Source organism: Cyprinodon variegatus, unplaced genomic scaffold (assembly GCF_000732505.1).
Source record: "Cyprinodon variegatus isolate N-32 unplaced genomic scaffold, C_variegatus-1.0 Scaffold629, whole genome shotgun sequence".
NCBI lineage: Eukaryota > Metazoa > Chordata > Actinopteri > Cyprinodontiformes > Cyprinodontidae > Cyprinodon > Cyprinodon variegatus.
In genome coordinates, this window is record NW_015151082.1 from 247,263 (window position 1) to 263,664 (window position 16,402).

The window sequence follows — 16,402 nt, forward strand, 5'->3', positions numbered from 1 at the left end:
TGCTTAGTCATTGAGTGCTCCACAAAAGGCCAGAAACACCAGACAATCGGCCCACATTCATTTGCTGGTCAGCATGAATGCTTGTTACATAATTCACAAGGAGCAGGGAATCCTCATCAACAGGGAGGTGTTAGCCAAGGTAGCACAGCTCATAAAAAACTAAACAAAATCACCAACAACAGTTTAGAGCGGGATTGGAGCGAAGCTGCAGCTCTGGACAGAAATGAGCTCACTGCTGGTTCCTGTCCAGACAGCATTTCTTCTTGGGTCAGGGATAACTTTGTTCTGTCTGATCCTATCAGGATTATCTTTAGACCGCGTTTGAACGCTAAAGTCTACGACCCAGCCTCCACCAGCTGAGCAGAAAGATGGAGGCTTCAGATAATACTAGCTCATAGCTTGGGAGAATGTTTCCTGATGCATTTATTAACCTAGAGCTGTTCTAAAAAATGTAAAGATGGACGAGCTAAAGCAAACACCCAGAGTCCAACATCCTCGGCTGAAGGCAGACCTTGTACCATAGTTTTAGGGTCCAACCTTAAACACCACTGGGCCTTGGAAAAACTGCAATCTTTTTCTTCAGTCCCTTTAGTGATGGATCAACACAAAGCTTTGCAAAAATGGCAGGCATCCATATTGAGCTCCAATGAGGCAACATTTCGCTGCAGGTTGTTGGGTGTTTGTACTAAACCAGCTGTGCACATCTGGACATAGGCGTTCATGCTATTTTTTTTGTGCAAAAAAAAAAAAAAAAAAGCAACAGCTATGTCATCCTGGTGTTCCTTTCCGTTTCAACAGGGTCAAAGGTTTTCATCCAAACCAGAGGTTCTGAACTGGTTTAGAGCCTTTAAATGCAACAACTTAAGCCTGTTAAGCATGTTCCTGATACATTGGCTGTTGATGTAGATTCTGTTGAGTTACAGCATGGATTTTCCACCTATAGCTGGAGGTCACTGGCCTGAAGTGATCCATCACACCCCTGGCTGTATGAAGGTGAACCTCAGACTCTGTCTGAAGCCGGGTTAACACTCTACTCTGTCCCCAATCCTATCCGTCCTCCCATCAGCTTCATTGCACCTGCTAAAGAGAAGATTTCCCTTAGCATGATGCTGCCACCACCATGTAGTGATGTGGCTTTTCACCACATGGTGTTTTGCATGCAGTCCAGAAGGTTTTGTTTTGGTCCCATCTGACCAGAAAACCTTTGTCCACATGTTTGCTTCCTTTCCTTAAGTTTCCTTAAGATATAAAAGTCCAACATATTTATCCCTTTGACAGGTTCCCTACCCGAGCCGGGGGACTAAACAGCTCTTCCAGAATTAAAATGGCTGCTTTTCTTAAAGTCCATTAGTTCAGGTTAACAGATGCGTTCTAATTTTGCAGTGATTCTGTTTTACCACCAATTGCTGTAAACTTCTCTGGCTGCTGTGTCTGTTGGTCGTTATGTTGCTGCTGTTTATTCTCCAACATTCTCAAACAAACCTCAGAAGCTGTCAGAGAACAGCTGCAGTTATTCTGGGAACCAATTACACACAGCTGGACTTCTGTAGGAAATAATTTGTACTAGACTTTATTCGGGTGTTCTGGTAAGTGGGGAAGGAATAAAAATATGCGGGCCACACTTTTCAGATTTCTGTTTGTAAACATTTTGAAATCGTGGATCTGTCTCCTACTTTTTGTTGATGAATTACTAAAGATCCCAATAAGATACTAAAGAGGTTAAATGAGTTAAGCTGTAAAAAGTTTAAAGCGTGTGAATATTTTCCATCTGTTTCCATATTGTGTTAGCTCAATGTTTATCATAGATATGTGAAGGTTTTAGGGTTAGAGTTTTAAATAACTGAAGTTAAAACAAAGCGATCCTGTAACGTTTAAGACTCAGATTTGTTTAGGTATAACCTTAGCCAAAGCTTTTTTTATTGGTTCCTGGTGGACATTTATGGAATTGAAATACTAATAGAGGAGGCTTGTAAAAGTTTTACTGTTCTGAGACACACGAGAATGTATTTAGATCTTCATCAGGCCGGTTTTTCAGCCCTTTTCTTCTTTAGTAACATTTTGTGTGTGTGTGTGTGTGTGTGTGTGTGTGTGTGTTTTCAGTTGTCTGCCCTTGAAACTATGCTTTAATTGCCTGGCATGACTCTGAGCCAATCATCACTCAAACCACATGTTGCTGAAGCTCACCCAGAGGGACAGGAATGTTATGTTTGCATATTGGGAGCAAGGAAATGAGGAACATGCTCACCTGTGCTGGAGTTTGAGTGCAGCCTCAGGATGTTCTCGCCACTCCCGTACTTCATCACAGAGTTGATGGACGAAAGCGTGCTGACCAGTTGGCTGTTGATGGATCCGAACTGGGACTGGGGCTGGCCGAAAGCATCCGCCAGCTCACTGTAGTTCTCTGCCAGCAGCATCTGCTGCTCCTGCAGCAGCTTCTGGACCCTTTCTATGTAATGGTCCAGGCCGACGCCACCCTGTGGCTCTGGTGTTGCAGCTTCTGTCTTCCCTGCTTTGCTTGCGGAAGAGTCGGGGGGCTGAGAAGGACCAACTGCAATGTTTCGGGTTTTTAGGCCAATTAGGAAATTGTCATGGATGCTGACCGGGCCCACCCCACATTCTTTGGTTTTAGTTGGGTTTGGTTTACTGGGAAGTGACCCCCCGTCGCTGCCAGTTCCAACAGCCACTGAACGCGTTTTAGCTGTGGTCAGAACATCTCGGACGAGTCCCTCCCCCGCAGCTACAGTCCTGGTTTCCGCTGCTGCCGTGTTGGTGTGCTTATCACAGGTGGTCAGCTCCATCCCGGTGAAGGAGTCTATCACCTCGGCTGTTTTCGTGTTGGTGGACTTACTCTCATACTCCGCATCGGTACCAGTCTGTTGACACGTAGATTCTGGAGACGCCATAACGGCAGAGTCCACCTTACCAACGAGATCTGGGTCGGTTCCTTGAGAGACCAACGTCTTCACAGGAGTGATGCTGACATCCACAGAACAATCGCCGCAGCCGATCGATCTGGACTGTTTGGTTGGTTCTGTCGTGGTTCTATAGAGGTCTGGTCTCTCCACCGACTCCTCTGTGTTTATTCCTACCTCACAAACACTCTGCTCCACCCCCACCAGCTGATGACATGTTTCTACCCACCTCCCAACGCACTGGTCACTCACCTCCACCCGCTGGTGCACCACCCACTGGTCCATGGGTGTTTCCGGTCCCGTGGCAATGCTCTGCATGCTGGGCTGACAGGACACCCCCACTGTGTGGGTCTGCAGAACCTTATCTGCAGCTGTTTGGTCTGATTCCAGATGTTCACCCACTGCCTGACTGCGCATCTGGACTTTGGCTTCCACGCCTGCATTGTACATCTCTGGCTTCACCATTAACCCTTTATCTGCCTTCTTCTTGTTTGATCCTCCGGCTGCCTGGAGCTCAAGTTTCAGCTTCCCCATCTCCATTTGGTGAGTCGTTTCTTTAAGCTGGACCTCCAGGCGGTAGATTTTTTCCTTCAGAGCTTCGATGGTTTGCTGCTGGAGCTCGATTTCTCTGTCAGCTTCACTGGTCACGCCCAGCATGGCCTCGGTCACAACAATTCCGGTGCTCCGCATCTCCAGCCGCTCCGTCACCATCCCCGCATCACGGAAACAACTCTCTGTTTGCAGTTTTCTCAGAGGGAAGGAAAGATTGTTCATGTTTTCATCTGTAACCACCCCAATGGACTTTTGGCAGACCTGGTTTGGAGGTTGAACTTCCGCCACATGATGCTCCTTGGTCGTCTTCTCCAGAGCTTGAACCTCAGCAGCCAGACGCCTGAACTCCTCCAGCCGCTGGGTGTTCTGCTCCTGGACCTCTGGCTCTACGATCTGCAGCTCAGTTTCCTTTTGAACAGATCCAGAGCTCTCCATTTGGTCGGCGCTGCCCACACTGTAGGAACGCTTGCGGAAGCCACAGAGACCTTGGTTTTTTGTCTGAGCGGCTAGTTGTCTTTTCTCCTCCTGCAGAACAGCGATCTTCACCTGTAGGATAGGAATGGTTTTCACTTGCTCCTCCAGCTCTTTCAGCCTCTTCAGGGCCACGACCATCTGCTCTCTGATCTGCTGCAGGTGTAACGGGCTGACGTTGGTCACCGGTGTGGCCACGCCTGAGCTCATGGGACTGTGGCGAATGGAGCTGCCTCTGGACTGTGAGTAATAAGGGTTATATTCTCCATTAGACAGGCCATTAATGGGTAGAGGCTGGTGGGTGCTGGGGGAGATCTGGCTCGGGGCGACTGAACTGGAGTAAGATGACAGCGAGCTGCTGGAGCCCATGCCTCCAAAGCTGGCCAGTCGACGGCGAGGAATCAGAGGCTCATTGTGGATGAGCAGCCGCTCCTGTTCGAGCCGCCGCCGGGTCTCCATGAGCGTCTTTTCCACTAGGGGGTTGTGACGAGGAGCAAACCTGGGTGAAGGTGGTGGAAGGAGCTGCTTCTGTTCTGCCAAGACTGAGTACGACTGGCCCACAGGGGCTTCAACGGTCGCCCTGGGGAGGGGGGGGTTCAACAGCGTGGCGTCCTGGTGCCTTGAGGGAAAAAAGACCGGGGACTGTTTCCCATCGCTGTTGGAGGAGGACAGGGAATCTGTGGAGGTCCATTCAGGCCGAGTGCCGACCCCGGCAGTGCTGCCCCGAGGCGTTGCCAGAGGTTTGGCAACTTTGGGTTTCCTCTGGATGCTCAGCTTCTTGATGGTGTTTCCCCGCTCAATGTCGTCGACATATTTGAGGAAATCCAGGTCTAACTGGTAACCGTAAGGAGTTTCAACGTAGTAAGGGTCCTTCTCATCTCCAGTGCTCGGGCATGTTTGTGCTCTTTCTGAAAGAGATGACGACACAGAAAACATTTATCCATCTGGATTTGAAACAAAAAAAAAAAAAACATTTATGTTTTAACAGCTGACTTAGCTTACTCCCCCGGTTTATTACTTTGCATGTTTGGCATTTTGTGACAGACTTTTTCCAGGATAAATAAGAGTGGTCTGCTACAAGTCTTTTTACACTAAGCAGTATTTATTTCTTACCAATAAGATGACATTTTATTCTCACCTGACATGAAATGAGCAACTTTCAAAATATTTTGCTCTGAGTAAGTTTCACACAAAAAAGATTTTAAAATGCTAATACATAAAACAGGAGGGATGAGTCAGAGTTCATTTGGTTTTGGTTTGGGGTCTTAATGTGCCACAGCTCATCTGCATCAATTGGCAGAAATCTAAATTAGGGGCCAAAACAAATATAAATGAGGTGTTATACAAAGTTTGACCTGCGATAGACTGGCAACCTGTCCAGGGTGTACTCCGCTTCTCGCCCATTGACAGCTGGAGATAGACACCAGCACCCCTCATGACCTCAGCAAGGATAAGTGTGATAGAAAATGGATGGATGGAAGCTATACAAAGTTTTCCCAAAATATATAATGATAAACCAACCTTCACATTCAGTGTAAACACTTTTATGGTCATTAAATAAAAAACAAACAAACATATAAACATGGTTTAGGTGCAAAGTGAGAAACTGTTTAAAGGTATAAAAGCCCAAAACAGCCATGTGTTGTTACCTTTGATGTTTGCAAAGGGAATATTTATTGAATCTCTACCTAAAAAACAGCAAATAAGCAAAGGTTGTTCAATCGTTTACATTTTCTGAGATGCACAGATTGTTTTGGGTGTAAAAGAAAATTATCTGGCTGGTAACAATCATCATAATCTGACAGCAAGTACAAACATGCCTCCTACATCTGCTGGGAAAGCATAAGTGATCAGTTTAGCAGACAACGCTTAACCTCAGCTCAAAACACCGCTGAAATCTCCACAGATAACAGTTAATGCGCTTGTTTACAACGCACACAAAAAGGCACAGTGTCAACATTTTCTGGTTCAAAATCCACCCTGCTGTCAACAGTTCAGTTTTTTTCTGGACAAGATGACCTACACTGAGCACACTCACTGAGGAGCTAAGAACAAGCTGCAGATCAATCAGAGCAGGTCAAATCAAAGTCCAAACTCCAACACAGCCAGCTAAAAAATGCCTCCTTTCACATGTGAGTCAAGCAGCTTTCCTGGCTGCTGTATACTGACTGAACACAGCGTCTTGTTCTTGGTATGCCTGGAACTCTCCCCAACTAAAGAAAACACAGGCTGGAAATAAACAGCCCTGCTCTTTCTCCCAGTCCACCCAGCTCCAACACCTTCTCCTCACTCCTTTCCCTACGGCTAAAACAGAGGAGGAGAGATTACAGGATTTAATCCTGCTGCTGGGCTGTTAAAGGCTTCGCTCACCTCAGGCCAACACCGCTCTATTCTTCTGGTTTAATCAGCAGACAGAGCTCAGATCAGGCAGTTTCTCTTCACTGTTCACGTTCTCAATCCGTTCTCCACAAGAGAAGGAAAAAAAGTTGGTGTAAAGTCAGTGCAGTGTGGCTCTGCAGCACCATTGGACGGCTGTTTCCTCCAATCCTGCGAGGCTCTGAGCTGGCGGCTTCCCTTCCCAAATAAGAGTCCAGTCCTTCAGTGGAGGGGAGGGGACCTCTCCACAATAACAGTCTGTTCTCTACACAAACAGTTCCACTAATGTATATGTCAAGCCTTATACTCTAACTAATGCTCTTATTTACCAAACAACATTGCTCTAATTCATGTTGGGGTGTACAAACACTTTAATTCGGGTCACATGATTAGCCTTTTTCTATACATTATAATTTGATCTCAGTGTGTCCGATTAACGAAGATCTTTTAATGTCTAGTTGTAACGAAGTGAACCGCAAACATCTGTTTTGTACAGAAAACAGAAAAAGCTTTTTGCTTCAAAACAGCAGAAAATTCACTTTTAAAAATTTAATTATTGTCTTGATTATTGGATCCTGTTGAGGTTTAAACAAGAATATAACAGCAAAGGATCCGATCAGGTTTCCTTAATTAGGGGTAACTGGACAAAAAGCAGCCACTGTCAATGCTCTAAACTTTTTATGTATTACAGAAAGCTCTACCTCATGTTCATTAACACACATTTGTATTGTTTTACATGTCTTATTTATCAACAACATAAGATTGGGACATTAAAAGGGTGTATTTTGGCTTTATGGCACCTGGCAGTTATATATATATATATATATATATACACACACACATTAAAAGTACATTCAGTGATTGGCCAGAAAAGGATTATTTGAGTCATGAAACAGCACTATGATGAAATCAGGTTCTGAACTTTGGACTGTGGTGCAGGACCATAGCTTCCGTGCTTCTGAAGCAGTACTTTTCAGAATCTATGACTCTTGGAAAACTTCTATACCTTAAAACACACAGAAGCAGTCATTCTAGGAGTTCTATTTAATCCCTAATAATGACTCAGACGTCCCACCCCCTGGGAAGGTCGCCCCACTCAAAGCAGTTCAAAGGAGTCCCCTGTCTAGGTGGAAACGCTCGAACCCTGACCATGGTCAGGCCGTGGCCCAGGGTTCGAAACACATTTTTTGACTCACCGGCCAAGTGGACCTAAGATACATTTTTTTACTGACCAAGCATATTTTTAAAATAAAGAAATATAACTCTATTACATAAAGTTATAATTTAGAATTTCATTGAAATTTATTCAAAAAAGCACAAATGCAAAATACTTTTACTAGATAAAGTGGTCATGCAGTGAGAAAAATAAGTATTTGAACACTCTGCTGCTTTGCTTGTTCTCCCACTTAAAAATCAAAGACATTTTATCCCAGCGCTGCGTTTCCCCGAGCCTGTACCATCATCAATGACATAACGTAACATTATCAATGACCCCTCCCACCCCCAACATGGACCCTGCTGCCCTCTGGGAAGAGGCTTCACAGCTTTTGATGCAGGTCCAGCAGATTCTGCAACAGTTTCTTCCACACTACCATCAGACTACTAAACTGTTGAAAAACTCTAAAATCATGTCACAGACTCTGCATCACACTGATAACACCAAACTTAAAATACTGCATATTTTCACCATATATATTAATACTGTGAACTTCCATATCAATGCATTTTTCGCACCNGCTGCGTTTCCCCGAGCCTGTACCATCATCAATGACATAACGTAACATTATCAATGACCCCTCCCACCCCCAACATGGACCCTGCTGCCCTCTGGGAAGAGGCTTCACAGCTTTTGATGCAGGTCCAGCAGATTCTGCAACAGTTTCTTCCACACTACCATCAGACTACTAAACTGTTGAAAAACTCTAAAATCATGTCACAGACTCTGCATCACACTGATAACACCAAACTTAAAATACTGCATATTTTCACCATATATATTAATACTGTGAACTTCCATATCAATGCATTTTTCGCACCCTGCATGGTCTAAATCATGGAGGGGTCTGAAATTGCTATGGGAATCCAGAAATCACTTTTTTTTTCTTTTCTTTTTTTTTTTTTTTTAAGAATTATGATTCTGGATTTTTTTTTCTATCCATCTATTAAACCTTTATAACTAAAAACAAAAACAGGAGGACCCCCTTATAATTTTCCCAATACTTCCTAAACACACTATGAACCAAACAAAATTAAAAGAAAACCCACAGAGGTTTGTGGTTGTAACGCTGTCAGACCCACAAAAGCTAAGTGTGTAAAAATACTTCTGCCAGGGACTGTGGTTGGGCTTTTCCAGACATTTAAGTTTCATGACAAATAAAACAATAGAACAAACTCATAGGTTGTTGGTCATTTCATATTTGTTTGTTTCACACTGACCATCCATCATGTTGTACAAACCCTGCAGACATTTTATACCCACCTTTGACAACAGGTAACCTAAAACAACTTGATTTATAATTAACTAAAATCAGAAGGAGCCCAAATTATTTTGCTTTGAATAGAAGAATAACTTCTAACATCTAACTGGATTTAACTGAACAAAGCAGAGGCCTAACAATAACAAACAGGAAATAAGCCATTCAGATCTTCAGAGAATAATACACCTTAAGTTAATAAAATATCCATGAATAGATTTAGTTTGCAGTCTTTAATATTACAACTTCTTGTTTAAAGTTCTAAGAGAAAGCCATTTTTTGCTGCCTGGCCCTTTAAAGGCAGAAACCATGGTCTGTTTGTTTTGCTGAATCAATGATCCCCTGTGAGGCTGCAGGCACTTTTTACTGTTGACTGCTCTGGAGGACTCCCCTCACTGCAGTGTGGAGGGGGGGGGGCTCTCATTTTTCAGTCTCAGAGGAGCGAAGGGCAGCTAACATGGTACCAAGAGAGACCTCGAACAGCTGAGCGATGACCTCATCACCAGGGGACAACTGGCGATCCTCGTGCAGAGACTGAGGAGACCTCTGGACTCTGCTGCAGTCATAAACAGCTGTTCTGTTGTCCGCTTACCAGGGATGGACTGCAGCAGGACAATTTTCTCACCATTTCCATGTTCTCATTTAAAGAACTGCACTTTGAAAGTGAAAACTAACATTATCGGATACAAATAAAGAAAAAATATTTTCACCATTTCCAGAACTTCGAATGGCTCAGTCTAAAACTAGACTGTTTGCTCAAGGCATCAGGCTTCCTGAAACTGCTCGCAATAAACTATTCCCAAACCGAGCTCCACCAGTGTGACTAAACACTGGAAGTATTTAAGGAACTCCAAAACAACACCCCCACCTAAATCTAGCATCAACTCTGCAGAACTTTACAGCATACATACCAAGAGGGTTAAGATTTCCTATTTTACTGATTTTCTTCTGAATGTCTGTGAACTTTAACTGAAAATAAAATAATTGAACTGTAGAACCCCCATCCCACCACCACCAAATAAAGAACAACCTTCAGTCTATTTAGCTCTGGGTTATTCTGGGTTTGAAGTTGTGGGATTAAAACATGCCTTTGACAGATGATTGGCAGCCCAGAACCAATCAGAAACCACATGCTAACTGGTCACAGTTATTTTATTGCCCGGTTTTTCCCCCTTTGTCACCGAACAGCCCCACATATGCCTGTATTTGAGCTATTTCAACACTTCCCTACATGTGATGAACATTAAACTCCTGTAAAACGTCCAAGCTTTTCCAGGATGTGGCAACCAGAATCATTTCTTAGCAGTAGTTGTTTAAAAAAACTGTTTTAAGTCAGATGTTTCTCCTTTCTCCTGTTTGGTCACTTGTAGCTGAAACTCAGCCCTTCTGAGTGGGTTTCAGGTTGATCTTAAGGTAAAAATATACAAGCAGACCTCTGTTTACTTTGCGGTACTTAATGTTTAAGTTTAGAACTAACAAAAGCTTTTTAACATCCAAGCCACCCAGGGACAGGGAAAAAAATATGCTACTGCTCCAAACCTTTCCTTTCGTGTTTCACTGGAGAAGAATTGTATCTGTCTGTAGTCTAAATCCCCTTTGATTCTTTTAAACTATGTCTCCGTATCATTGTAACAGGAATCTGTATGAGACTTTTACTGTATGATACCTGTGGGGAAAATGACCACAGATTCAACATATTTCAAAACGTTGAGCTTCTCCATTGATGTCAAACAATCAAAGCCCTTTACCCAAGAACAGTAGCGCCCAAAGAGAGACTGATATTGGTTGGACTCCTACCACTATTAAATTATGGTACAGATATGGTACTGTTTTAGTTTAATAAATGCTCCATTGTTGTAGTTCTTTAAGCAAATAAAATGTTTTAAAGTCTACATACTCCATTAAAGATTATATGCATTCTAAAATAGTTGACAATTATCAATAATCATGAGTAATCAACAATCAACAAAACAAAGAGTTGTTCTGATCTTGCACAGCATTGTGTAACTTTGGGGCGCTAGACCTGCAAATTCAAGATTTATCCCCCCTGAAGGCCACTGCTAACATTGCACTGACACAAAATTAAACAGTCTCCATTCATGTTTTGAAATCAGGTAGACAAGTTTGGAACAACAGATTGAGAACTCAACATGTAATTTGTAAACATAGGGCCACATTCAACCCTCTAGATTTAAACCCTACATCAGAGAATCAAAAATATCTCTAAACAGGTAAGGTTCATAAGGGTCATCCGTTTTGTTGGCCAACATCCATTTGTAGCTTTGTGATCTCTCATGTTTAGAGGGAGCCTAGCTACTATATAGTGCCCTATATAGTGATTAGGGCGTATACGCGGACCCAGCCTTTGTTTGATCAAACACAAAGTGTTAAAGTTCAGATTGCTGATCATGTAGCATAACTGGGGGTTCATCCAGGATACTGTAAGTCGTTCAAGGCTTAAGCTGCTATTTATAGTAATCTTTTCTTTTTGCATGGTGCAGTTTGACCTTAAACGGTTCCATAAATGTCTCTGTATGAATCAACAATAAAAGTACAGTGAAGATGGCCAAAGTAAGATTAATGGTGATCTCTCCAATTCTTATTCAGAGCAGTCTATTAGAAATAAACTAAAGGATCTGGATTGTGTTGATGCTGGATGTTATTGTGTTCTCCTTAAATTCTAGGATTTCCATTGCAGTTGTCTGCTTTGTCTCCCTGTGATTTGCTGCCAAGTCTTGGCCTTTTCGTCTCTAAAGGAGAAAAGCTAAATGTTTTCCTTCAGAACCAGTATATTTATTCACTCCTTGTGTTGCCTTCTTTAGCCCTAGCTGAGTCCGTTTGTTACATAAACGCAGCACAAAGGGAGTGAGGTTAAGACTGTCAATCATTTAGATTCTAGTTTAGAATGAACATACTTGATTGACATCCGTTTAGACTTCAGGAATGTGATGGCTGTTTCTAATTGCTCTCCTTTACTGCAAACACAGAAATAGCCTTTGCTTCCGTACTTAGAATAACTCCAGATATTAAGCTGTGTAATAAACACCCTGGTAAATTAACAGATTACGCCAGTTTAGTCATACCTCTTAACATATCAATATAGTTAGTGATTTTTCTTTTGCGTAGGGAAAAATGTAGCTTTTATTACAAAGCATAGAAGTGATCTTTCATATTTGCAACAATAATATCCCCAAGAACCAACCCCTTAAATCTCCTACCTTTAACTCAGTAAAACCATGACTTCTTTACTTCAGTGGGATCTTAAGACACAGCCAGGCTGGTATTTCCTGCCTATGCCTCTAAGCCTAATTACTTACAAAATAAAGAGTGAGTGTTTGATCAACGACTCTTGCTGCAGAATGTCAAACAGGACACATCAGTCCTCATTTGAAATCAGGAAACAACTGGATAGTTTTAAATGCAGCACAAAGAATTGCTTTAAAGCTGGAACAAACAGCTGCGATCTTGTAGGAAGTCACTGGTCTGAGCCAAAAGCCACAGCCAAATTCAAAAACTTAATGCTGTACGTGATGAAGCAGACTGGGAGGAAATTTCTGGGCTTCCTCTTGACACAGCCATGCAGCTATTGAACAGCTCTTATTTTCTCATAGATAGTCAAGAAAAAGAGAGTCTGGGCTCCTTGTGGAGTAGTCTGTGATCTAATAAAGCAGCTTGTATTTATACAGTTTGTTGTAAGTCATTAAATAAAAGCCAAGAGTAAATTAAATGAAAACAACATTTGTTTTAAACATATTTTGCCCCTTTATATGTACAGTGTTGCCATAAACAATTAGGTGAATCAGTCAGACTTTATGTCAGCTTTCAAATGTTACCAAGAGTTCTTTCTTGATTCTGGAAATCCAGCTGTTGTTTCAGGTTTGTGGCATCCATCACTCTCACAGAGTCTGCTGGTATTTCTTCTGGTTCTAGAGAGGATTCTGTGATTATGACTAACAAGTCGTTGGAATGTGATGGGGTGCATTTGGCTACCCTGTGTTCTTCTTAAGTTGGCACCAATGACAACAGAAGTGAAAAAAAGCAGACCTGCATTTCTATTTCCATTTAAACCTTATTAAGTGAAAAGCAATGGTTTTCATCCATCCCTCAATGAGTTTCTGCCTAGAACTTCCCACTGCTCAAGGGGGAATCCAAAAAAATTCTCAGCTGCAGTAGGAAGCATGGTTCTACCAGAGGGTTTCAGGTCTTTTCCCAGCTATAATACACACCTGGAAGAAAGCGCAAATGTGAGGCCGCAAAAGGATCCTTATAAAATTTAAATTAGATGCATCCTGTCATCTATTGAGTAACAGCAGCTTTACTCAGAGCCTAGTTCAGGACAAAGCCCTTTTAGTCTTGGACCAAATGTCAAGCTGCGTTCACAGCTAAAGTGTTTTGGACGTCAAAAATGCTAAAATGACAAAATTTGGATTCTGGGTTAAACGCTGGTCAAGTTGCTTTGAGGCTTGGCGCTCTGGCTGTTCGGTGCCCTGGTTGTTTATCTGCTCTGTTCTGTACCTTCAAGCTATAGAGCAGCTTGGCTTTATTTACTTTAATGATTTGGAAAAATAGTTTTAGCCTACATAACAATTCATTCTACCAGCTTTTTTTAAGCCTTTGGAGTTTAACTGCTTGATATTTAGTAATTTCATTTTTCATATAACAGCTTGCAGTTAGTGTCTGTGTCTGAACTCAAGTGTGGAACGCCAGGACACACGGACGCCAGAAAACTCGGATACTCCGCTCCTGGTATTTAGATGTGCTGCTGGACCTCTCAACGCGATTTGCATGTAAATCAGATGTGTTGACGCCAAAAAGATGTCTGAAAGTACCTTTACTTTCAGAGGAAAGGGTTGGAAGGCTATTGACCATTAAATGGTGAACTTTTATTTTTCAATTCAGGTCCCTTGGAGCCATATGCATGCCTAAGAGGTTTTAAGTAACTTAAATGGAGGTAAATTAACTGTAACTCATCTTCCTGAAGAATTGAAACCTTTCATTAACAACCTGGGTAAAGATAAGCCTTCAAATTTAGTAAATGTAACTGGAGCAGTGAGCCACGAAGCCTTTGAAATGAGCTAATCAGAGGAGGGCATTTCTTTTATAAAGGGGAGCTAATTCATTAGCTTTGGAGATACAGTGGCACTTAGCCTGATGTCTAATGGCAATTTCCAACTATGGAAACCAGATCTTCATCTTTGCAAATTTCTTTGCTTATCTGGTGAAGTTCTGAGTTTTATTGTAGATGTCTGCTTTAGACCCAAACAATGAAGTGATTAAAGCACAGAAAAACACAGCCACACTTGAAACGACCTCCAGCTTTGTCCATTCATCAGCTCTGCGGGATAAAGAGATCTGTCAACAACAGTAAATAAAACAATTACCCTGTTTAGTTAAAGCACACAGAGCACGGCACCCTTTGGCACACATTATTATAACCGCACAGCAGTAACATAAATGCACAAGAGGAAAAAGGCTGAATGGTGCGGTGGGGGAGTTGGTAAGTGGCAGCTGGGTCTTTTATAGCTACAGAAATAAAACTGCTTCACTGGGTTTAAATGAGCTGCAGGACGTCACCCTGCCGGCCCAACAGAAATGACATCCTCAGGATCCAGCTCTTCATAGTCTCTCATTAAACCACCATACAAAAAAAAAAAAAATTCCAAAAAAACCTATAGTGTCTCTGTTGATCATCAAAAGTACAATGTATTTTTATTTCTTTCAGATTAAGAGAGAAATGGAACATTACTGTTAAGTTAGGAGCTGTTTTCACCCGGATCACCTTATTTTGTAGCAGAGAAAAAAGTTATATGAGAGCTTCTGAAAGGTCACGCACTACACTATATAATATTATACAAAAATGCTTCTGACTCTGTTTAATTGCAATTCAATTCTCTAAAGTCTCTGAGGCATTGTTGGGGAAAATTTTTCCCCCCCCTACAATGGCACACAAATGAAGAAATTAATTATGTCAGAAAGCTATGGAACCTACATATTACCCTTAGCTGACTTATGACCTATTGCAAATGTCCTTTGAGTTAAGCTGCAAACAGACAGAAGTTGCTTTATTTCTGCATTGCTTCTCTACTTCAGATTCCCTATTATGGATTTTGTTTTATTGCTTTTCTGCATGTGCAGTCAATGGGGAGTTGGGGCGCCCTGCTTGATGCTGAGAATAGGAAGAATGCCAAGAATGGCATCCAAGTAGTCCTTAACAATCCCTATGTTGCAATGATGACTGGGAATAAATATATTGTTGAGCTCAGTTTAAAACCTGGGTAATTAGGCCAGAATAACTTTGACTACATCTCAAGCTAATTTTTTCATACTGAGCTGTTCCACAGATGAAAAAGAAATAATTTAAACTTAAATAACTGTACAGAAGCCATTTTTCAGATTACTGGATTATTGCTGCAACTGCTATTGTTCACTAACGGAAGTGTTATCTGTTGGCTTTAGTTGAGTAAGTTGACTAATTGAGTAATAATAAGTATGCTCGATAGGAAACATTTTTATTTCATACATCATTTGAACCAGGTGAGAGTTCTGGATAGAGGATATTTAAAGAAAAAGAAGAAGGTTTTTTTTGTAGCCAATTCTCAGATTGGAATTTTCTCGCAGCGTCTTTTGCAGTCGCACTTTAAAGTCATTCAAATGCTAAATAAGTAACTCAATAACTGATTAAATTAAATCAGATTGTTTGAACATTTATCTGGACTTTTACCTCTTTTACAAAAGCATCTTCACAAAGACTCCATTTTCACCCGCAGCAGGTGACCATTTAGGCCTCTGAAATCCTTTTCTCTACTGATAGAGGGTTGGTAGTGTAAAGGCATAGCTTTGCTTTTCCCTCTTGCTTTGTAGAAAGGCTACTAATAAAACTAGATTTTTTTGTTTTTTCTTTTGATAAAATCAGCATGATTTCGACTCCTGAGGGTACAACTGTGCACACACCGACACGGAGGATGGAGTTAAAAGTTTCCTGAAAGGATCGGTCCAGCGTGTTGCACATTCCTGCAGAGATTTAGAAGCAAGGCTCGCCTCTTTATCTCCCTGGCTTGGGTCAGCAGGAATGCGAGCCATCTGCAGGTGTGTGTGTTCAGAGCAGAACCTCAGCTGACAGCAGTTATTTCACAGTAAGGTGGAGGAATCTGCTCTTCATCCCACAAACAGTCAAGAACGACTTTGGTTTGCTGATATTTAACATTCCTGTCAATATGTGAGACATTCTTCATAAAGCTAGAATATACAAACTATACTGGTTAAATAATTTGACTTGTATATATTAAGCAAGTATTAAACAAGTACCGGTAATAATTGCCTAGTGTTACTGTAACACTTCCTTTTACTTTTCTGACAAATCTTTCAGTAAAAATTCTAGTTGCCCTACACATACATAATTCAAATGCTAAAAACATTATCAGCTGATTCTTCTGCCTTTAAGAAGACAAATATCTAATTTGTAAATATCTATTGTAGATTAAAAAAAAATGAAGTTGGATGATGTTAATTTCCTCTGTAGTTAATGGCAAGTAAAAAAGGTAAAAAAAAAAATAAAAAAAAAAGCATGTTAACTTCATGGTATGAATTTAGAATGAAAGAAAAAAAAAGAAATAAAGT

The 16,402-nt window shown here is 41.6% G+C and overlaps 1 protein-coding gene across 1 annotated transcript in view; it reads right to left on the bottom strand.

Annotated features, from left to right (window-relative positions):
* kank1 (KN motif and ankyrin repeat domains 1) overlaps nucleotides 1–16,402 on the bottom strand; it is a 29,907-nt gene that overhangs the window by 9,761 nt on the left and 3,744 nt on the right. The window contains exon 3 of the mRNA XM_015393199.1: nucleotides 2,246–4,843. Coding sequence (XP_015248685.1) covers nucleotides 2,246–4,843 — 2,598 coding nt within the window. The remainder of the gene's footprint in view (nucleotides 1–2,245; nucleotides 4,844–16,402) is intronic.